Source organism: Esox lucius, chromosome 21 (genome assembly GCF_011004845.1).
Source record: "Esox lucius isolate fEsoLuc1 chromosome 21, fEsoLuc1.pri, whole genome shotgun sequence".
Lineage (NCBI taxonomy): Eukaryota > Metazoa > Chordata > Actinopteri > Esociformes > Esocidae > Esox > Esox lucius.
Genome location: NC_047589.1, coordinates 14,604,762 through 14,628,252, shown reverse-complemented (window position 1 = coordinate 14,628,252; position 23,491 = coordinate 14,604,762). Strand labels below are relative to the sequence as shown.

Genomic DNA, 23,491 nt, shown 5'->3' with positions numbered 1-23,491 from the left:
GTTTACGAGTGGGGGTAAACACTAGCTAATCAGAGTCACATTGTTAGCCAAATAAGAGGGCGAGAGGGGAGGCGCGCCTTTCTTCGATAAAGTAAATACCATGTTAACGCAGGCTCTCATTTAGTATGTGTGACACTAGCAAGGCTTAAGCCACACCCACCTGGAAATGCAGCTCTTGTTCATTAGGCTTTTAGAAGCAGTGCCCTGGGATGTTTTCATTTATTTACATGTACACTCACCTAAAGGATTATTAGGAACACCATACTAATGCTGTGTTTGACCCCCTTTCGCCTTCAGAACTGCCTTAATTCTACGTGGCATTGATTCAACAAGGTGCTGAAAGCATTCTTTAGAAATGTTGGCCCATATTGATAGGATAGCATCTTGCAGTTGATGGAGATTTGTGGGATGCACATCCAGGGTACGAAGCTCCCGTTCCACCACATCCCAAAAATGCTCTATTGGGTTGAGATCTGGTGACTGTGGGGGCAATTTCAGTACAGTGAACTCATTGTCATGTTCAAGAAACCAATTTGAAATTATTCGAGCTTTGTGACATGGTGCATTATCCTGCTGGAAGTAGCCATCAGAGGATGGGTACATGGTGGTCATAAAGGGATGGACATGGTCAGAAACAATGCTCAGGTAGGCCATGGCATTTAAACGATGCCCAATTGGCACTAAGGGGCCTAAGGTGTGCCAAGAAAACATCCCCCACACCATTACACCACCACCACCAGCCTGCACAGTGGTAACAAGGCATGATGGATCCATGTTCTCATTCTGTTTACGCCAAATTCTGACTCTACCATCTGAATGTCTCAACAGAAATCGAGACTCATCAGACCAGGCAATATTCTTCCAGTCTTCAACTGTCCAATTTTGGTGAGCTCGTGCAATTTGTAGCCTCTTTTTTATATTTGTAGTGGAGATGAGTGGTACCCGGTGGGGTCTTCTGCTGTTGTAGCCCATCCGCCTCAAGGTTGTGCGTGTTGTGGCTTCACAAATGCTTTGCTGCATACCTTGGTTGTAACAAGTGGTTATTTCAGTCAAAGTTGCTCTTCTATCAGCTTGAATCAGTCGGCCCATTCTCCTCAACAAGGCATTTTCGCCCACAGGACTGCCGCATACTGGATGTTTTTCCCTTTTCACACCATTCTTTGTAAACCCTAGAAATGGTTGTGCGTGAAAATCCCAGTAACTAAGCAGATTGTGAAATACTCAGATCGGCCCGTTTGGCACCAACAACCATGCCACGCTCAAAATTGCTTAAATCACCTTTCTTTCCCATTCTGACATTCAGTTTGGAGTTCAGGAGATTGTCTTGACCAGGACCACACCCCTAAATGCATTGAAGCAACTGCCATGTGATTGGTTGATTAGATAATTGCATTAATGAGAAATTGAACAGGTGTTCCTAATAATCCTTTATGTGAGTGTATATTATATATAAATTGTTGTTCTTTTTTATGAAGATTGTACTTTTTCGGGAACATCACTTCAGTGTAAAATAAAATGACCAAAAATAAATAAGAATATTGTGTAAAAGATAGTGTAGTTATACATGCATACTATTATTTCTTAAACAGCTTATACACAAACCTGTCTGTTTTGAAGATTAATAACTGTTTTGCTTATTCTTTGGTCTATGTACAATACATATTCTTTCCACACTCTAACTGTATGGTGAGCTGCAACGCAAAATACATCTCAGCTGGCAAGAACCACTGGTCCTGATGACATCACTGGTCCTGATGACATCAATTATGAATAATGCATGTCTTTGGAGAGAAGCCACAGTGAAAGTTGACCGGAGATGTTAAGTCGGCAGATTCTATTTGGAGCACTCCAGTAAAAAGAGCTGACTGGATAGAGAGTAATTTCATGCTAATTTGTTAAATGATGCCCATATGTACAGTGCCTTGTAAAAGCATTCTGACCCCTGACCAAATCTCTAATTTTGCTGAATTACAAATGTTACATGAAATTTCATTTCTGTTTGATATTTCCTTTCAAAACGCTGACACTCAAAATACATTATTGTAAGGTGACATGTTGGAAAATATTTGTGAGAAAATACAAATGTGAAAGATTTTGCTTGCGTAAGTATTAAAACCCTGTGCTGTGGAAGCTCCCAGTTTACACAAATGAAAAATAATTGCTGGTTTTCAAAATTTGGCGCTCAGACAAGGAGACTTGTGAGAGAAGGAACGGAGGCCAACAATCACTTGACTGAGTTACAGAGCTCAGTGACCGGGACTGGGGGTAATGGTGGACCTGTCAACCATATTAACTGCTCTGTATTAAACAGGCTTGTATTGAAGGGTGGAAAGAAAGATGGTACTGTTACTCAAAAAGTACCAACTCAAAACATGAGAATGCAATGTGGGAAATGTTTTTGTGGTCAGTTGGGACAAAGAGAGCATAATTGGCCAAAACTTTCTGTTCCTCAAAACGCACCATGCCTACAACGAAGTATGGTGGTGGTAGCATTATGCTGTGGGGATGCTTTTTATCAGCATGGACTGTGAAGCTTGTAAAAAAACAGAATGGAGGAAGCAAAAGTCAGGGTCCAAAAAAACTGAAGCTTGAAATGCAATTCAGCTTTCAGCAAGACAGTGATCACAAACACATGACCAAAGCAACACTGAAGTGCCTCAACACCAAAAAGCTTATGGTCCTACAATTTTCCAGTCATAGTTCTGATCTCAATCCTATTGAGAACTTGTCACTATTTTGAAATGTAGGCATTGAAGCAGATATTTCCCAACATAATACAAATATCACCATACAATACTTGATTTCTGATGTCAGTGTTTTAAAATAAAATATCAAACAAAACAAAATGAAAATATATCATTTGTAACTCTTAATTTTTTTTTTGCATTTGTCATGTGTCTGAATAATTTTGCAAGGCATTGTACAGTATATGTAAATCTGTTATTTTCAAACATTATTACTCAGTTATTATAGTAAAATATAAAAGGTCATATGAGGTTTTAAATGTTGGCATTTATCACTGAAATAATTAAATAATGTTTGACATTCATTTGAATACCCACACTTCCAACAAAACGTCGGGATTCCACTGACTCTGTTTCTCATTAGGCAATAGTTCCTTTAAAAAATAGTTTTAAATTTTAAAATAGAATCTTGCTCAATTCCTCAGAACTGTTTTCTTATGACCTTTTGCACACATGACCATTGCTAGTGTGTTTGTGTGCGTGTGAGCGAGAGAAACCTCAATGACTAAGTGCAAGAACCTGAACCTCAGTAGAGATGAGCATGACAACATGCACGTTGTCGAACGGCCGCGGATGGTTGGGGTCAGAGGATGGGACTAGATTTGGACACGAGTTTCTATCTGAGCCTTGTCTGATATACCTGGATGAGCGTATTTCAGACAATGACCCAATGACCACAGAGGTTAATGGTTCGCCGGGGACGTAATAACACAGAAACAATATCCTTTCTGACGTGGTCGGAGCAGGGCTCATGGTTGAATTATTCCACAGACAACCTGTCATTATCCACTGTTTAATTGAACAGGTACTTACAGAACAACACACTCTGAATCTAAACCATCAAGCTATTTCTGCTTCCACCCTGGTCTGAGAAAAATAAATGTTGTTGGCAGTACACAAAAAGCACTGAAAAAAATAATGTGGACCAAACTCTTGTGTAAACACAATTTGCTTAGGATTTGTAAGTGTTTTCTTGGACTAAAATACCCCCATTCTGCAGTTGGATCCCAAATGATATGTTTGTGCTGCACTCTGCTTCATTATGTTGCAATTCCTTCACGGTGGGTTGAAACTCAAGGCCCTCACACTGTGTGTGTGCGTGTGTGTGTGTGTGTGTGTGAGGGCCTAGACCATTTTGACCACTCCTGATCACACCTACTCTCTCATAAAAAAACTTTACAGCCGCCCCACGAGGACAACTGTGGACAATTGTTTTAGACGTTGAGGCCGTTTTCTCAAACAGAGCCAATGTGTGTTTTATATAGACTCAGGGTGAGTCAGTCTGTCTGCTAACCCAGCTAAAGCAGCTGTGTCTTGTGACCTGCTGATTGTTGGGTCTGCATCCTGCCCCGCATGCATTTGGGCTCTTCTCAAGCCTTAACGCTGATGATTATAAAATGTCTTGGAGAAATGTCTCTCCACTTCTGACGTTTATGTTTAAACAGAGCCTGGGCCGTGTTTGTCAGTTCACACATTATTTGTCTACAGAACCGGCGGTTCCAGTGTGTGTGAGCCAGGCTCGTTCTGTACTCATCCATTCCGCTCTGTTGACATCACATCCACGTTCTGTCTGCTTGGTGATGGCCAAAGCTTGTGTTCTACATTTCCAACCAGCCCAACTCTGGTCTCGTTCCATTTCCATGGACCTGTCCATTCATCCAGGTGAGGATCAGCATCTGTCTGCCACCATGAGCTCTACTGATCACAGCACAAGAAACCAGGTCCTGGCTAAAACACGCCACACAGTCATTCTGTGATCTATGTCATCTAACCATTATGGCTGTTTTAAAACAGACGGCTTTGTCTTTGTGTGTTCTCATTCTGCTGGACACGTCCTCACAGCCTCAGTCATTCCGAACTTTCAGTGGGACCGCCTGACCTGGAGGACAGGGAAAAGGGCAGTCTACACCACACTCACGGTCTTCTCCCACCAGCCCCCTCCGCTCTCAGAGAAACGGAGTTGTAATCTAATTGGGATGGAGGGATGGGTTGCCCTTTTTATGTATACTAGAAGTTTAGATGTTTTACACACACACACACACACACACACACACACTTGATTGTTGGCTGCTGGTATGTTCCCTTGGAACGACCTTTACTATCCCCCCAACCCCCTTTTATAATTATAAAAAGTGGAAAGAGAGATCTGTGGCCAGTCCTCTGGTCCCTGCCTGCTCTGGCTGAACTCCTGCGATGAGCCTCATCAACTGCATGAGGAATGCACATCGATCAGTCCCACCAGTGGGGCCCTTTGTCACCCTACACAACCAGCTTCAGTGAATGTCACATTCGCTCATTGTTCTTATTTTTTCACTCTCCACCCGAACAGATTAGGGTTGGGTATTTTTTTAATGAATCTTGAACTGTTTAGGACAACATGGGAAGGTAGCCTGATAAAAGTGAGTGGAGAAGTATGAAGGTAGAGGAGGTGGACACTCGCTTTGTCATCTTTCTAAGGTGCCTTCCAAGTAGGGCTGGTAGCTACTGATCCACTAAATCTTATTTTTAAGAGCTTTTTGGACCATGTACACTATGTCATAGACTGCAACTCTGAAGGATTCAGTAACTGTCTGGCACTCAATGTAACTTCATTCTACAGACCCTTATTAGTCACTGAGGCCCTGTCAAACACTACTGTTTTCATTTGACATTTTGGACTCAACTATATGTTCATTAAATGGGGCCTCCCTGAATGTGTAACAAATCACTTGAATATATCCATAACATACAGGTGAACTTCAATCACAATGTTTTGAGCATCTGACCACAGGCCACTTAACGGAATGTCCAGAAGTAAAAAGAGTGTATTCTCAAACTCTTCAAAAATTAAACAAATATCTGCCGCACTGATATCCCCAACAGATAAACCATATTTATCACTATCGTACAAACAATGCTGCCATGTAATTAAACTTTAAATAATGAAAGTTTAATCAAGACACAATTAGTGAAGTAGACAATTCAATTGATCATTTTCTTCTTGATTGATACAATTATCCAGTCCACAACAAAACCTATAAAAGCAATTCTTGGAAACTTGGCTACAAAACTCTTTACTAAAAAAATAAAAATAAAAGGCCATTACCATAATGACAAACTAGCCAGGAAAAACCCCATCATGTATTGATAAAGTATCAGATGTGCTAGTTGAACATTACATTGGAATGAAGCAGAACAGAACCTAAGAAAATTGATTACTGTCAAACCTCTGAGAAACCTCTGCACAAGATCCTTCACTCTCTCCCCCTCTGTCCCCTTTCAGTTGAAATGTTTGAAATTATTTGCCGTATAATGATCTATATCATATTGGACGCGGCAAAATCTGGTAGTGAGCAAGAAGAAAAACATTCAGTGAGATTCCTGCCATTTAATATGCCATTAAAGGGTAATTTGGCATGAAACCCCTGGCATGCGCATTGGAATTCTACTGCTCCTTGTTTTCAATGAAATTCTCAACAAGGCTTTCCAGAGGTTTTCTTTTTTTTGCCAAGCAAAAAAATGCTTTTGGTTTTTCCACTGAGTGAGGGGACAGAGAAAAATCTGCCTCCCAAATGGCTCCCTGTTTCCGATGTAGTGTACTGCTTGTGACCAGAGCCCCTGGGTAACGGAGTGGCATTTGGGGCGCAGTCAGTTTAAACCCACACTTGCTATCTTCTGCCACGTCTGACTGCTCTCTGAGGTCAGAGATAACACACAGGGCTGCTGCCAGACACCCAGCAATTTTCTCATTAATGGACATTTAACCAATGGGCTCTGATCAGCGGGCACGCCACTTTGGCTTAGGCAAATCACAAGTGAAGGAAAGGTAGGGGCTTAACAACTGTGCCAGTGCCAAGAGTTCTGAGAGCTCACAGTCACAATCGCCTACAGCCCAGACACACGCGCGTGCACACATGAACACGCATACACACCTTCGGTCTGAAAGCTCAGGCCAGACATTTCAGACACTCTGTAATTGTCAAAAGGCTGTGGAATTCCTTCACTACCAAAATATCTGGAATGTTCAGACAGGCAAGAAAAGCTACAAAGGAAATGATGCAAACTGGAGTCAAACCTTTCTCTATCTCTCTAATTCTTTCTTTCTCTCTTAAAATGTATTTTGTTCCCTCTGACTGTCTGCCCCTCCCTCTCGCTCTTTCTCTCTCTCTCTCTCTCTCTCCCCCTCTCTCTCTCTCTCTCTCTCCAAAAACAACAAGATCAGATGTAGAATTATAGAATTACACTTAATTTAATTTTTTTTGATTCGATGGTGAGGGGCTAGCAGGTGTTCGCATGAATGTTCCCGTGAGCCCACGCCTTCTGAGAACTTTCCGTGTGTCGGATTTAACCTCCCTCCTCTTCTCGCATGTAACAGAGGAGAAACCATTCCCAATAATGCTTGGTTGGCCAGTCTCAGGACCCAGGAGGGAAACATCAGAGCCAGCACATTTTATTTGCCATGGAGATAAAATAGTTACTTTCTGTTAAAACATTATGTGGGCCAGGTAAATTATTCCATATTACTTTTTCTTATTAAATTGTGTCCTGTGTTAAAGCCTTAGCTAAGCCTTTCTCTCCTCTTTCTCTCAACCTTTCTTTTCTCTCATGCTCTGTCTTTCCATCTTTTTCTTTCATTATCTCTTTATCTCTATCTTGTCTGGATAGTGACTGAAGTGTCAACTGGTGTAAAAGACCAAGATGTTTTGGGTCAGTGAGTTTTAAGGATGTGATTGGGATTGAGCATTATAAGAGTCGCCGTCACAGGAGTTGGATAGCAACCCCTATCCGACTTTGACCTCGCTTCAAATTTCTAAGATGAAGTCTGAAAATGCAACGATATACGCCAACACGTCCACTCACAATCACACTGAACCACCTCGATCTGGGTTCTCTACGGGCACTTTTTTATACACAGAATAGTGAAAGCCTTGTTATCAATAATGGCTTTTCTTTTGGAACATAGGCCCGGTTGTTCTAGAACTGAAGAACTGTAAGAACTTCACGCAGCCCTTTGTAAGATTAGGTGTGATTGGTAACAGCACCTCTAGCCTGTAGCTGAACATTCATGAAATCATTAGGCCTTCAGAAGACACAGCAAACACAGCCGTTCTGATGTCCAAGCCCAGCCCGTTGGCACTCAACTCGGGGATTAAAGGACAGTGCCCTTCAAGAAATGAGTTTGCCTGTTGGAAGCCTCGAACGCTTACTCCTTCCTTTTATTTTGCCTTGCTCAAATACGTCCTCTGTTTTGTATTACCTCAACTTGGGTTTTTGTTTTAAATGTGTTGAGCCCCACTTCCCCTGCACACACACGCGCACACGTTTCCTTGCCATGTCTACCTTGTTCTCTGTGTGACTCTGCCCTCATGGCAGGATGAAAGACTTGCCAAACAGTAGTAAAAGTCCGAGCCTGTTGCACATGGTCTTGTTGTGTCTCTGGTGTTAAACTCTAACCTCAGTTAGAGGGAGGGGAGCAAGGAAGGGGGAATTCCACAGTGTACTTAACATTAGGGGGCAGACCTAAGACAGGATGAGGGCAGGCTCTCTGTTGGTGTCAACAGAACACACAGGGGCATATTAGATTTATCCAAGTACCAAATGCCACCCTATTACCTACATAGTGCTTTACTTTGGACCAAGGCCCCTAGGGCACTAAAGAGAGCATAGGAAGCCGTTTGGGATTTGTAATCTAATAATAGACTAATTTAATGCTCTAGCTTCTCCTATAGGTACCTAGGAGGTCTATTTCAGTAGCCACACGTATCATATTAACTTCTACATGAGTGGAATTATTGGAACAGGGAGTACAGAGAAGCAGAACCGGGCTGCTTTACAACAGGAGTACAACAGCAGTAGAACATCATCACAGCACCCAAGAATTCCTCCTAACAGTGAATGGGCCAGATGGGACCAAGGCCGGGAATTAAAACAAAATGTGCAGATGAGGACAGAAAAATAGATTTTCCTTTTTTTATTTGAGGGAGCAAGCGGCTAAATCCCAAGGAAAGAATGTTTGAAGAATGTGGGATCTTACCAGCTCGATAAACAAAGTTTGCCTCAGTCTCCGAGGAAGACGGGGAGAGGAGATCGTCATCGTACTCGTTGGAACTGAAGGATCCTGAGTGGTTCCTCTTCCTGGCATCCATGACAGCGTTAGCTACCATCACGTGTCGCAGCGAGTCGTTAAGGTATCGGTGTAGCAAGCTGCTCTTGTATTTTGGGGGCGGAGTCACATAGTCCTCGGCCAACGCGGCTGCATCGGCGGCCCGGAGCCCCGTGCCCATCATGGCTCCGCCCTCTTTCTTGATGACACTCTGGTACATGGGCTTGCTGAACTCGCTTCCACCCGCCTGCGTCCGCTGAGGGTTGTCCCCGTCTATAACACCAGGGGGCGCCACCAAGGAGAAAACAGACGAGAGAGAGAAGGAAAAGAAACAAATTTAGTTCTGTCTCTATGCCCTCCAGTTGGCAGGTCTTCAACCAGCTAGAGTGAAGACCTCAGCTGTCAGCTTAAGACCAAGGCATTACCAAACCAAAACGGATGGTAGCCCATTTCCTCTATCAAAAGCACATTGCCGTTATTCTTTGCAGAGATACATCATTTCCAGAGAGCTCTTTGCGGCTGAGACTGAATTAAAATATTGGCCCCCACCTGATAAAAAAAAGCATGCAGAAGATAAAACACGGTGCTGAAAAACAGATACCCTCCCGGGAAGAAGGAAATCAAGAGAGCTCCATTCTAGATACTGCCAGTGCCAATACTGTAATTGGGTAATTTCAGCAGGTCTGAGTTTTGATTCAGTCCAGGCCAAATTATAATTATAGCTTCTACATATCGGAACCACATGGACATATTTGCTTTCCTTCCCCTGCTTCCTGAGATAGACATTTGAGGCATATATTCGAGGCATACATTGTACATCCGTGAGTAAGTTTCAAATCTTAAAGTGACATGTAAAACATGGTTTTTTTTGCACCTTTGACATTTCTTTTTTAATGTTTTTCCTCAAGTCAGAATTAAATCGGAGCTCCATTTCGACCCCTTAACCAGCCTTAGTCTAACCCTTGACCTCTTTTGGTTAAGGCATTGCTATGGCAACCTCGGCGAATTATAATAATTCCAGGGTTGTTGTAGTTACAGTCTCCTCGGTCACGTAACTTTTAAGAAGGCTGAATCCCAATTGGCACCTTATTCTCTATATGGTGTATCTAGTCAGAGACAGACAGGCTTTTAATTGCCAGGTTGTTTTTAATTACATTTTGTGTATTTTGTTATTCACCAACCTCAACTAAAATCCAATGTATGTTGGATAAGACACACATAGCTCCCCTTTTATCCTGCATTGATATCAGAAATCTGCTGGCACTATATGGTGTTATAAAAGCTTTGGCTAAATTAAAAAAGGTGAATGCAAAAATAAACCCATTCAAAGCATGCTGCATGTTATTCTACTGAGCTCTGCCCCATGGAACAAAGCCAATGATAATATCCACAGTGCTTTGCAGTTGTTTATTTTTAAATAAATATTTTATCTTTCTCAATTCAGTGACACACTTGTCCAACTGACAGTCAGTGGTCAATAAACAACCAAGTATTATTCTCATAGCTAGTACCATTTATTTTGTTTTACAGAGATAGTGGTCGTTGCAAAACTACATTGTAGTTTACCTTTGATACGTGTTCATTGGAATACCTGCATTTGTAATGACGTGTTGGTCCTTCCCTGTCCTTAGTGCCCTATTACTGACCAGAGCCCAGTAAGTAAACTGGGACAAGAGAAACTATTCCCTGAGCCCTGGAGAACACCATGTAAACTGAAGACATTCCACCCTGCCGCCCACAACTCCTCAACAAACCTAATTAGGGCTTAAGAGACACCGCAGGACGGTGCATGAGTGTTGTTCTGTGTCAGAAAAGAGCTGAGAGGGAAAGGGAGAAGGGGGGGCCGGGGACGCGGGGGGTAATAAATACACAGCTGACAGAGCCTCTCATTTCCAATTGCAGGCTGGGATGTAAATGGGAAGCTAGTCCACAGCCCTGCTAGCCCATCAGGGTGTTTTAATGACAGTGTGTCACAGCCTCTGAGCCTCAGCGTCTCTCTACATCTTCCCTATACTGTGCACTACATCTGAGAGTGGCCCTATGAACCCTAAGGACCACGGTCAGAAGTTGTGAACCATGAAGGAGATAGGGTGCCATTTGAGATGCGGGCATGCACAGGCCATTTATAACACCGGCGCATGGTTCCTGCAAAACACAATTCTACTCTGGAACTGACAAATGGCATTTGGGAAGATGAAGATGGTTGTGCTTTCTGAGACATGACATGAAAAATGAAAACGAGGGGTGTGTATTGGGAGGCTACATCAAATGAAGGTGTCGGAACGTGTCATGGGCTGATACATTGGCAGTGACCTTCTGAAGCCAAGTCATTCGGTGTAATGTGAAAGTCCAGTGTGGGCTTGTCCTCACGACACAGACATGACAGGCTCGCTGGGAACGACGGGGTCGGGGGGGGGGTTCACCTTCCGAGCAGGTGTCATCGCTGCTGACACTCAGTCGCTCCGCGTTGCCCTGCACGTATTTGTTGTAGAGTTTGATACGCAGCGCCCAGCTCAGGTCCGGCTGTCTCACCGTGTTCTTCAGCCTCCGTCTGGCGTTGGCAAACCAGTTTGAGACCTGAGAGAGGAAGTGAGAGGGAGAGGGGTGAGAAAAAGACAGAGTTATAGAAAGAATGGAGAAATGGAGAAAGTGAGAACAATCAGATAGATGGTTGAATGGGAAAAGGCAGGCGAAAAAAGTGAAGATGAATAAGGAGAAGGAAAGTGAAATGGCTGTTATTGTTTCAATTTCAATCAACTCGGCATCCATGATATAACAAAGACTATCCTTTTGGAAAATCCTCCCTCTCCAGCCTGCCTGCCTGCCTGCCTCTCCCTGGGCAGGAGAGAGATGGAGAGTCAGCTTGCAGCACCACAGACCCTGGTGCCCATAATACCAGTGAACCAGGAGTCTTCAAGACATCCCAGACCCACAGCGAGAAAGCGCTGCCACATTCAACCAGTCTAGTCCTTCACTGCTCTGCAGCTTATATCAAACACCTACAGAAAGCCATTCACAACCCTTAAACACTCAAAACGCTGGACAGGCTCAGCCATTGTAAGGTTTCATTAACTTATTTCCAACTTAATCTACCCAGTCCTATGTGCTTATCCTAGAGTCTGCTGCTCTCCTTCTAATAATATTTTTTTTGTTTCTGAACACTGTCTTCTGTAACGTTATAAAATGATACCCAACCCTGCCTCCTCTATTTCACAAGAACCAGAGACCATTAGATGTTATACTAGAATAACTTGTCATGCTCAATAGACTTCAAGCGACTTATGAAAGGGTTGGAGCGGCTGCTAGAGTACTTATTTTCTGATCTTTCCTGTGTTTCAGTATCATGTTTCTTGTTAACTAAGAGAATCATGTGTCCCTTTGTCTCTGGCTGAGACCATATGACAACCGGGGCATTAGCTGGGGCGTCTACAGGTGTCGCGTCGAGGGCTGAGAGAGTGCTGTGATCATGGAGACAGCTTGAGACTGAACCTGGAGGAAATTGATTCATGAATCCGGCTGGGGTTTTTTTCTACTTTGAAAGTACTAAACCTTGAAAACATGATTGCTGACATGCAAAACATTTGTGAACTGTATATAAACAGTGGACTAATGAAACAAATACCGACATTTCAGTTTTGGGCTAAGTCTTTACCTCAACACTAGCCTAAGCAAGGACGGTTTGATGGAGTGCCACATCTGGGCTACGTCCAAAATTGCACCCAATTCCCCTATATAACGCACTACCCATGCTCCATTCAACCATGGTCCACTATGTAGGCAACAAGGTGCCATTTGTGATCTGGACACTGGTGCTTTGACATCACCTGGGTTATTGTCAGACAGACATAGACAGAGAATGAACTTTCCATGACCTTGTATCACCTGTGTCTGTGCCTGTGTCTGTGCCTGTGTCTGTGCCTGTGTCTGTTCCACGTAAAGCATTCTTCAGTGATGTGCTCACAATTCCCAAAACAAATGGTTTCATTAGGATCCAAATTAAAAACAGATTAGAAGACTAACACTGGGCCAGCGTTGCTCACTCCACAAATCGCCAAGACAGACACCCCCACCCCCCCATCTCCCCCATGGAAATTACATTGTGTTGTGTGCAGCTGATACAGCATCGAGTCAGGCAGGACATATTGTATGGAGGAGCCCAACTCTGCTTCAATCTTTTGTCAAATTCTGCTGCTCTCTCCCCTCTTTTTCTGTATCCCTGCTCAATCCATCTATCACTCGGTCTCTATTTCCCTCTCACTGTATCTCTCTTTTTCTCCCTCTTTAGTTTGCCACTTCCTGAAGAAAACACAGTAATCTAGAGGAACGCTGTGCTCCATAATTCACAACACTAAAGGCCACCTAAGTACAAGCTGCCTATCTACAAAGCCCAGTGGGATATAACAAGTAGATGAGGACAAGGTCAGTGTGGTTCAGGATGAAAACCACAGGGTTGAATACAGATGGTGAATTCATACAGACAATTTTAATATTGACAGTTTCTGTGACCATGGAATGAAATGGGGAGGCTAAACTATAGCTTGGTGTTTTGACTGTGCTTTTTTTCCTGTGAGTGTATCTTCAAAACTATAATCTCAACAACTGTCAGCCTCAACCGAGACTGGGGTTGATCCAACTGATCCAACGGCTGTTCTGTTCGGGAATCAGAACTCCTCAGATATTTGAAAGAGAAGAAGCCACATACCTGGACCAGGGTCATTTGGGAGCCGAGGGCGAGGAGAATCTTCTCTGTCTTAGTGGGGTAAGGGTTGTCTCTGTGCTTGTAGAGCCACTGCTTCAGAGGCCGTGCCATGTCCTGAAGAGCTTGGCGCTTGTGTCGCACCTTCCCGCTGTTCTGACGGCCTCTGAGCCAGAGTGAGAGAGAGGTGGACACTGTTCACTGCTAGAGACAGTATTAGGCCTGATTGATTTGAGGCCCTTGTCCATAAAAGAAATAATGAAGCAGTCATGTAACAAAAGCACTGGACACACATTAATGACGTGGAATTTAAGGGGAGCAGTTGAACATACTTTTCTGATTTTGTTTTCATAACGTAGCTGTCAAGGTCGCAGACTGTAGGCCTATAGGGTGAAACAATAAGGGATTTAGAGAATATATTTAAACAGTGCTGCAACGGAAGGCGTACGTAGAGAATTCATGCTAGCTCCTTCACTGCACGTGTTATTGGCTAAAACTAGACGCACCACATTAACCCATTTATTACTCCAGAATAGACTTTCTAGTTGGTCTTGTAAATAGATTTAGCCCAGGAGTAATTCAGGGTTAAAAATATTTTACTACTTACTTGGGTTATTAGTTGTAAAATAGGCCCAAATACCATTTGACTAATCAATTAAATGTAGTCTATTGTAGAAATGTATCTAAAAAAGGTGCATCACTGACAACATTTTAATCAAATAAATGTAGACATCCTACTCAATGCATTTTGATGCAAAAGTAATAATGATAATAACTGACATTGTCATAAAATTAATTAACTGATCAAAAAAGGACAAAAAACTGATTTTGTATTGAAACCAGGCATTGTTACATATAATCCCAAAGTCGGAGTTATGATGTTTCATCAAAAGAATAGATGTACTCTGATAAACCCAAAGTAATTGTTCCATCTGAAAATTGCTGGTTATACTGTGAAAATACTTTTTAAAAATGCGGACTGTTATACCATCAAATGGTTAAGAAATGCAAATGTTAGTTCTAATGTGAATAGTGAGTGATATTAAGGGCCTGTGGAGAATCTTTTGTGGAATTGCAACTTAATTTTTTGAATGCTTTATTTAGAAAGATAAAAAAGAAGATGACACAGATGCGACGGGCTGGCTGAAGTGGGACATGAACCTGACTCCAGGGTGGAATCATAGTACATATCATAGTACATTTCAGTGGAATTTCACAGGAATGTTATGCCCTGAGCCACACTGTAAAAAAACAATATTCTGGGTTCAATTGAAATGGACAAAAAACGAATTAATAAAAAATGAATGCAAAGAACTAAAATAAATATTACCCTAATGTTACCTAAAAAAGATAAAATTCCCACAACAGCTCAAATCTAACTATCTAACTATCTGGTTCATGATAATAATAGATAAGATAAAGAAAATGTAGTCATACTTTAATCTGGTCCGGTCTGGTTTTAATCCCCTACCACTTTCTTGCTTTCCAAAGAGCTCTGCTTTAGAGGATTGTAGGTAACATTATTTCTATGTGTAAGAAAGGTATAGTTCTTTATTAGTGTGTGATAGATTGAATGGATGGACAGATGGATTGTAATGAATCATGAAAAACAGATATCAAACCAGGCTAAATGAGAATGAATGAGAAAAGCTATTCTTACATTTCCAACTTTAATGCTAGAGGCAAATACAGTATCCTGCAATGTTTGATGTAAAACCTTAGATGTTGGAATGAGCACTGTGCTCAACGATGCCGGGTTTAACTGGGAAGTGATCAATACATGAATCAATATTAACATTACATGAATCCAGAAGTTATTTAAGTCTGCTCTAGAAAGAAAATGAAACACCAAAATAGTGTTGAAGTGAAAACAAAACCCAAACCAAGTGAAAACAACATAAAATGAGAAGGTGAATAATTCTGGACATAAACAGAACCTGAAAAGCTTTTAGTGTTTTCGACATTTCAAATAGGTTTTCTTGGTTCCAGGCAAGGTTTTGTGCAACATACCATGTTATATTTCAAAACATGTGATGATGTGATTGGTTACTCCAAAAAAGTTAAGGTTTCAACTTAGATGCGTTGGTGGCAGCTCAGTTGACACTCCTTTTGATGTTTAGCACCTTATTCTGTGTGTACTTAATCCCAGACCATGTTTAGAATATTGTGGATGTTTCAAGTGTGACTCAAGTCGATGTCCGTTCTTGTTATAGCCTTACTTTAAGAAGAACGCCTATCCGGAGCCGTGACACATAAAATGATCGTTGGACAGGGTGTAATTTTCTCACGAAAGTGCGGTATAATTAAGCTTGAGAATAGAGGCGTTATATTGTTTGCTTGTGTTTTGGGTTCTTCTCATCCCACAAAGCACGAAAACGCAATTAAACGAATAATAACAGTTAGTGTTACACCCACGGAATATGTGTTTTAATATGACTAAGTTTTATAGACCGTGCGGTGCTATAGGCCTACATACACTGACCAACACACAGCACCGTGTTTCAACCAGGCGCAAAATACTTAAATCGAGCAGCAGGCCTACGTGTTTTGAAAACAAAACATTCTCTGACTGAGTACTTAGTTACTTCAGATTGAATAGATTTCTTATTGATCCACCTAAAGCGCTGCCTACGGTTTTTAAACCTGTAGATGTCACTATGGCGCTGTGATAGACTACACCAGCTTTATCTTATTTCTCCAAAGCTAGACTCACTGCAGATGTAGACTAACATACTTTCTCCTAACCCCAGTCTGCCTGAGGTTCATGTTCTCTAAATATTTTCCTTGTAATCTAGATCTGTATGAACAACCTACTCCCCTGTACTGAATTTTGGCGACACACACCTCGTATTTATATTAATATTCTTCATTAGTAATAATATTCCCCCCGTGCTGAACCTCAACGTCATTGTGTTATCCCTCGGTCTCTGCTTACACACACAGAGGTAGTTCTCTTACTCTGGCGCAGACGGTGGTGGTCAGTGTGTAGGATGTTTGCTTATGGTGTTTCACACAGCATCACGTTTGATTAGATGCTTGTGCCCATTCAAGCGTAGGTACTACAGTAGGCCCACTGTCTGTAAATAAAATGCGTCTTGTGTAAACAGTCCATATGGCAATCAGAGGAGTTTTGACTGTCTGAATTTCGATTAGATGAATATAACGCATGACATGATTCTTTTTTACTCGCTCCCACTCAGAAAATAGCCATGATTGACTAGACCACACATCGAGTTGAAGGGCACATTTATATATTGGAAACAGACAGAGACGTGTTTTAAACACGCTACTGAGCACGGATGGTGTAGAAATTAATCTGCTGGTAGTCTGTGAATATCAACACTAAAACGTAAACCAGGTTGCAATAGTAAATATTAATTTCCTGCAATTTCCCTAAAACAATACGATTATATTGCACTGGTGGAAAATTTGATATGCAACTAAAAACTCTCAGTTAATATTTTGGCTACCGTTATAATGATATTGTAATATTAAGGTAACATTTGCTGAACATTTTACAATAATTCATATTTAAGATTTATAAAATATAATTAAAAAAGATTAGCCCAGCCAACGAGATGACAAATACATAAATAGGCATTATACAACATTTTCCTCAGGTTGTTATAATCAAATAAACTAATTTAAACAATGAAAATAGATCAAAGTCAACATATTGCACCTTTCACACACTGTGACCCAATCTTCATTCAGCTTCCCGTGTCGAAAAGTTTTAATAGCCTATTGAAATATGACTGTAATGCAAACCGAGGTGCAATAATTTCAAAATACATAAACGCTGAAAGTTTGGTAGTCTGCTTTGCTTATGAAAAGACTTAGTCACATACCTTCTGTGTCTGATACCGTTATTGTCTTTGATTACTTGATTGCTTGATAGTAGGTCTGGATGAAGGTCCGGATGCTGTCCATCTATTACCTCTAAATAATTTCTGCTGCTCCTCTCAACCTCTTTCGCCTTCTCATCGAAGAGGACCTGGTTGCTCAATTTATTAAACACAATTGTATTCATCTTTGGTGTCGGTATTCCTCTGTATTCTCTGCTGTTTAAAAAGTCTGCCTGTCCTTGAAAATGTCGCACTTCACTTCTTATTGAAGCTTCTGCCACAGTGTCCTGATGAGTCTCCTGAAACAAGTGTAATATGGAGATTAAACATCAGGAAATTGATCACATTCAGATAGCACCATTTTCATTTTTAAATGCAGATTTCTTTGCGCAAAGTATGATAATGCACCAAATTCTTAGGTGCATTATATTTTTATGGTGAACGATGTTATGCACCAAGCGAAAGCCTGAACTAAAGCACATAGCCTTCCATATTTCTACCAAGTGTTCTTGATTATACTCAAACACCACTCGGAAGTTAATGAACTCTATCTCAATAAAACATGTCCCACTCGGCGGAGTTGTGCGGTGCCATGCATCCAATACACACTCGTGAGCGAAATTGTCATATTGTACTCACTACGTTAACAAAATGACAACAGAACCTTACCATAATATGAATCTATGAAATGAAAAAAAATAATACCATCCATCACGAGATTAGCTTAACAGTCCACAGCCGCACGAGCCCATTCGTGCGTAATGTCGTCCCACACCATGATTCCCCAGATTTTAGAGATACAATGCATTCCACACCACCGCATGTTGCCATGAAAACTCTAGCGTCGGCAGAAATTTCAGAGATGGAATTGAGAACACTTTCTGACAATATTTCGCCTATGAAAACATTTGTATCATATTTTAACTAGTAAGATTAATGATTTACAGCAGGCTAAGTATAATACCGCTACATATTCTGGCAAACATGATCATGAACTCCAGTCACGGGATATTCCATCACCGTGGAATAATTTTTGCAAGATATGTTCTATCCTATACACTTCAGGGAGGTTTTATGCGCCTTAAAGCTGAGGCAGAAGTTTTGCTTTTGGATTTACCATCAAACCTTATTTCGTTCTCAATTACCTGTACGGCAGCCCGCCTGAGTCTCGGTGTATGTGTGTAATCCTGCTTCCAGTTGTCCATTCCCTGCTCACATGTTCCCGTTCCAAGTTCCTGAGCTGAAACCACACGAACTGCGGTCGCCTCTCTGCTTTATTCAGTGGCCTCCTATTCGTAGCCCAGGAATCTGAATATGTCACCCTTCTCATGTTTCCTAGCACAGAGCCCCAGCTTGCGAACATAAAGTTAATGCACTATGCCTGTTCCGCGGCAAGCACAAGGGGGAATCGGGGATACACCGCTACACTGTTTCGCTGCTGTTCACTTCTGGACTTTTTCCTTAGGCCTGTGTGTTTTACAGAAAACGATTCACATTTCTTCTGCAACAATTTAGCCAGTAAATGAGTCAGAATACTGTTTCATTGTACTCCTATTTTCTTGAGAACTTAGAGAACATAGTCTGTGATGCAACACATTCTCCCCGTATAACGGTCCGCGCCAGGGTCATTGCATCCATGCTGTGTGCAGGTGCTCGTGTGTTATAGGTTGCACTGATATGGAGCGTGTAAAATTCGAGGTTATTTATAATAATGTCCTTGACATTAATTGCTGTTGCAGACATCGCATTTTCCAAAGCTATAAACAGGTTTAAATGTACTTTTTTGTCAAGTAGAGTATTCTTAAATATAATTTCAACATTCATCATTTTGACACTTTGCTTTTAATTAACACATTTGCTTATTTTCTTGTTTGTAAAGGTCATAATTGCAGGGCTGCGGAAAGAAAACAAATACATTAATTTAAAAAAAAACGGGGTAAATCTTAAGTTCTCTGTTAAGCCCAATTTCCGGTGACAGAAAAGTTTTGTTGCTTATATAGATAGCCTACCACTGATTTCCACTGATGAACCCTTTCATTTACTGTAATTGCGCAAGTAGTCCCTTTTAAAGGAACAATCTGGGATTGTTATATCATTTTTATAACTTTGAAACCAGGTAAACGCTTTGTTGTTGTTTAAATCCCAGACTGCCCCTTTAAGGCCATTCTGCCTGAGTCAGAAATGCTGAGGTCTTGAGCTGTGTCCTTTTCGGGTTTATTCAAGGTAGTGATTCCCTGTACGTGACTAAGCAGCGGACCTATATGAAGGTTTTAAGACCCATGTAATTATCGTTTATTTGTGTTTATTTTCATTTAATGGGGGGAGGAACTTTTGCAAATAGATTGGGCAAACACGCAATGAATGAATCTCTCATGTAATACATTTAATGAAGGTTTTGGTCAGTTTATTTGCTTAAGAAGCAGTGTATAGCTTATACTTGCTGCTCATTCCATTTTGAATGTAACTCACTTTACCTGCTCCTGATAAAATATATGACCTTTAGGGGTCACATTTAAGTGTCATAATCTTCTTAAAGAGTAGTGGCTCCTGCAATATGTGTGAATATACCAGTTGTTTGTTAAGGTCCAGTTTGAACCAACTATATATTTTTCTTTTTGTCTCACATTTCTCTGAATTAATTCCATAGTCTATAATGTTGAGTCATAACCTTCACCATTACACTGTCTCTAAGCCAATGCAATGGACATTTCTTCAACATAATCTTATACAGACAAGGAACTTGGGAAAAAATCACCTGAGTTAAACTGCAACAAGGCCAAGGTTGATAAGGTAACGCAAAGGGGGATGAGATGTAACACTAGTTGAAGGCCCTTTCTCTAAGATTGACAAGTTGTTTCTTGTAACATCCTTTATTATACACTATCTCAGTGATTCCTGAAAAAACATATACACTACAACATTGTGGGACTTGGCTTATTGGAAGAAGTGCCTCTGATTGGCTTATTAATCCATCAATCATTCCCTCAAATCAGTGTGACTGGCTGTGGTTTTGGCCTGGCCAGGAACTGAGGAGTGTTTGTCATTAGCTTTTAATGTTTCTCATCTTCATTATGTTTTCATCCAAGGGCTCAGCTTGAATGCAAAAGTGGTGCACTTCTATCATCTGTCTGCATGAATTGACAATGAAGTGTTTATGGGTTGGGTTCATACCATATAAATCACCTTCTAGGACTGACTGATAGCGGGACCTAGAAAGCACCCAAACAGGATGCTGGTCAAAAGACATTCACTATGAAGAGAATAGGGTGTCATTTGGGTCACGGTTAGACCAACAGACAGGCACGTAAGGCCTGGAAGGAGGTAGATGACAATGTCTGAGAAAACCACGGGTGATGAGTGAAGATGACGTATGCACTTTAATTGAGGAAACTTATATTGCAAATGTTAAAAACAGACATGCTTTTGACATCAGAAAATCAGTTTGAGACATCCCTATTGCATGGGGATACAATCAAGACATCCGTCACTCTGTGTGTATCAGGTGTTTGTTTAGAAAAGGTAGCCATAAGCTGAAATGACTTTTATGTCAACACCTTATACCATTCAATTCTAAATTCCCTTTTAAACCCCAGTCTACAATCCTCTGGAAAACCACTATCTGTCCCACAATTTAAGTTTTCACACCAAAATTTGGCTTTAATTTGTCTATGAAATCTAAGTGGGGGTAGCATAGCTAGGCCTGCACTTTAAAACCCAGAGACTTGTTGTTTTTAGCCTGATGGTTATGGAACCATTACCAATTATTGTATTTTTTTTTAAAATGATTCAATCAGTATTTTTATTCAGCTATTTGGGCCACTAATTAGAAGATATGGACGTGCACCGTACGCTCTTCCAGACTATCTTTCTTTTCCTGTGAGTGTTTTTTTTTTCTTTACATATCGCTTCCTAAAAATACATCACTGCCTACTGAACCTCCCGAATACAAAGGGTTTTATGCATTGCATGTGTCTTTTACGGTTTCAGTCATATCTTTGTTGTTAACGCTAAGCGTTTAGTGTTGCTTTATCTTCAGTTGCTTGCTCTCTTTGTATGAGTGTTATTGTTTTTGAGGAGACAGTTAAGAACCTCTGAAGGATTTGAGAGTGCTTTGGCTTTGAACAAGGCAAACTGACAGCGGAAGGCTGGACTGGGCTTTAGCGTAACTCATTGAAGGGAAGGACATTAATTAATGTCAGAATCTTAGCTGTTGGAAAAACAGCAACAGCCCTCGCTGAGAGAGAACGTGAAAGACAGATTATGTAACACGGCACGAGACATGATTTGTTGAATATTGACAGGTACCCTGATTGGATGTCCCGGTTATTAGAAAACAACCTTCAGTAGAAACGTTTAGCTTTTGAGTAGAATTTTTAAATTCTATACCTCTGAAGTTAGCTATGGAGCCCCGTTTCAGAAGTACATAAATAGAAATAGGAAGTTCTGTTTTACCTCACTTATGACGTGTTGATTAGACATCATTTCTCTGTGTTGCATGTTTGTACCGGTCCAGAGCTGAGCTGTGATAGCTTGATGAAAACACCCTGATGAAAGCTCAGGAATAATATAACTTTTTGATCTGGAGCCACGAAGAGCTCGACTCTCAGGTTAGTTCTAAACGATGAGGAATTCCTGGACAGCTTATGGCTCGCAGCTGTGTGTCTATGGCTAATCCTCTGTCCCCGTCTCTTCGCGTGCGTGCGTGCGTGCGTGTGAGAGACTATGCATGTGTCTGATTATGTTTACATGGCGTAGATTATGTGCAGTAGCAACTTACTGCATCACTGTTTCCAAAACAGTTTGTGGTGGGTTCATCGTAGTATATACTGCCTATATAGTTACCTTTTTCAAAGCCAGTGGTACTGGACATTTTATTGAGTGCACCATGGGTAATGACTGAGTATTATCTGCCTGTTGCCCTTTATGGAAGTATGTCCTAATGCAATGGCCATCACTGTTTTTTCCCAGCAGAGCCACAGGTAACGTTTCCTCTTTCAGCAAACCTCAAAGCCCTATAAAGTACATAACCATAAGCCTGAGCTGTCGTTACTAATGTAGGTATTACTAATATTACTGAGCCCTTTATGGAGACGTTCCTCTGCTAGCCCTGAAACATGAGCCAAACTCTGTGGTATTCGCCCACTCACTTCTCTGTTTATTTATTGTCAGGCCAGCTTGTTATTTACACTTTATGGATGGGAACGTCAGGATTCATTAGAGCAATGAAACCCCTTTTAAAAACGTCTAAAAACCACCCAGTAATGGAAGCGGATTACAAGATGCATTTAACCTTTTAAGGAATATAGAATTCTGAGGACACATGACCTGCAGGGAAGGAAACTGACGCACTGCCTGCAGGCTGTTGTGAAAAACGTTGGAGAGCGCTAAACACGGTAGCATACTACAGACCAATTGGCCACTAGCTGTCTGTGTGAGAGAGCTGTAATGACATAAAACCCAATTTACAGATTGGGAACAGAGGGCGTGTTGAGTCCTAACCCTAAACCCAGCTTCTGCTGCTACCGTGGGATTTAGCTTTTTCTCCCTGTTTGGACATGACACTTAGAGGCCCTTGTGTTGTATATGCCGCTGCATGTTTTTTAATGGTTGAATGTCAACTGTAAGCAATACTGTGCTTCAGCAAGGACTTTTATATTAAAATGGGAGTTATGCTTTATAAAGGAAGGAGGAAAAGCCACTTCAGATATTTGGAACAGACTTGAACTTTTCATTAGTTTCTTTATTAAAATATTTTATCATCGTCTCTGGGGTGATGTGGGAAGTTTTCAGAAACATAAAAAGAAGCAATTGAGCAACTAGTATCTTACAATATTTTCATATGATCTTTAGTCAACTCCATCACCTGAAATTGTATTTAGGATATATAAAAATATATAGAAATATAATTCATAGAATATGAGTCACACTTCTAGTCAATGTTCCAGAAGGAATTCCTGTTCGATTCAATCACATTTCTATGTATTCATTGCATCCTATCCATTAAAGTGAAATACAGATAGATACCTTTGAAAGAGCTGTGCCCTGGCCATAGTTAACTCCAGTAGTCGAAAATCTGGCGTGTTTGTGAACTGTACAGTAGAGGACTGCCATCGGTCAGAGGTAG

At 41.2% G+C, this 23,491-nt stretch overlaps 1 protein-coding gene across 3 annotated transcripts in view; it reads right to left on the bottom strand.

The window, feature by feature from the left end:
- Positions 1–21,967, bottom strand: part of mkxa (mohawk homeobox a) — a 31,918-nt gene extending 9,951 nt beyond the window's left edge. Inside the window, exons 1-6 of one of the 3 annotated variants that reach the window (XM_010885615.4) lie at positions 21,820–21,967; positions 17,371–17,666; positions 13,855–13,905; positions 13,529–13,688; positions 11,250–11,403; positions 8,758–9,099 (exon numbers count right to left, since the gene is read on the bottom strand). In XM_010885615.4, coding sequence (XP_010883917.1) covers positions 8,758–9,099; positions 11,250–11,403; positions 13,529–13,688; positions 13,855–13,905; positions 17,371–17,666; positions 21,820–21,864 — 1,048 coding nt within the window. In that variant the 5' untranslated portion in view covers positions 21,865–21,967. Of the gene's footprint in view, positions 1–8,757; positions 9,100–11,249; positions 11,404–13,528; positions 13,689–13,854; positions 13,906–17,370; positions 17,667–18,036; positions 18,151–18,512; positions 18,786–21,819 lie in introns of those variants that run through there. The other 2 variants (XM_010885614.4, XM_010885616.4) reach the window with 2 other exon arrangements.
- Between the last annotated feature and the right edge of the window lie 1,524 nt (positions 21,968–23,491).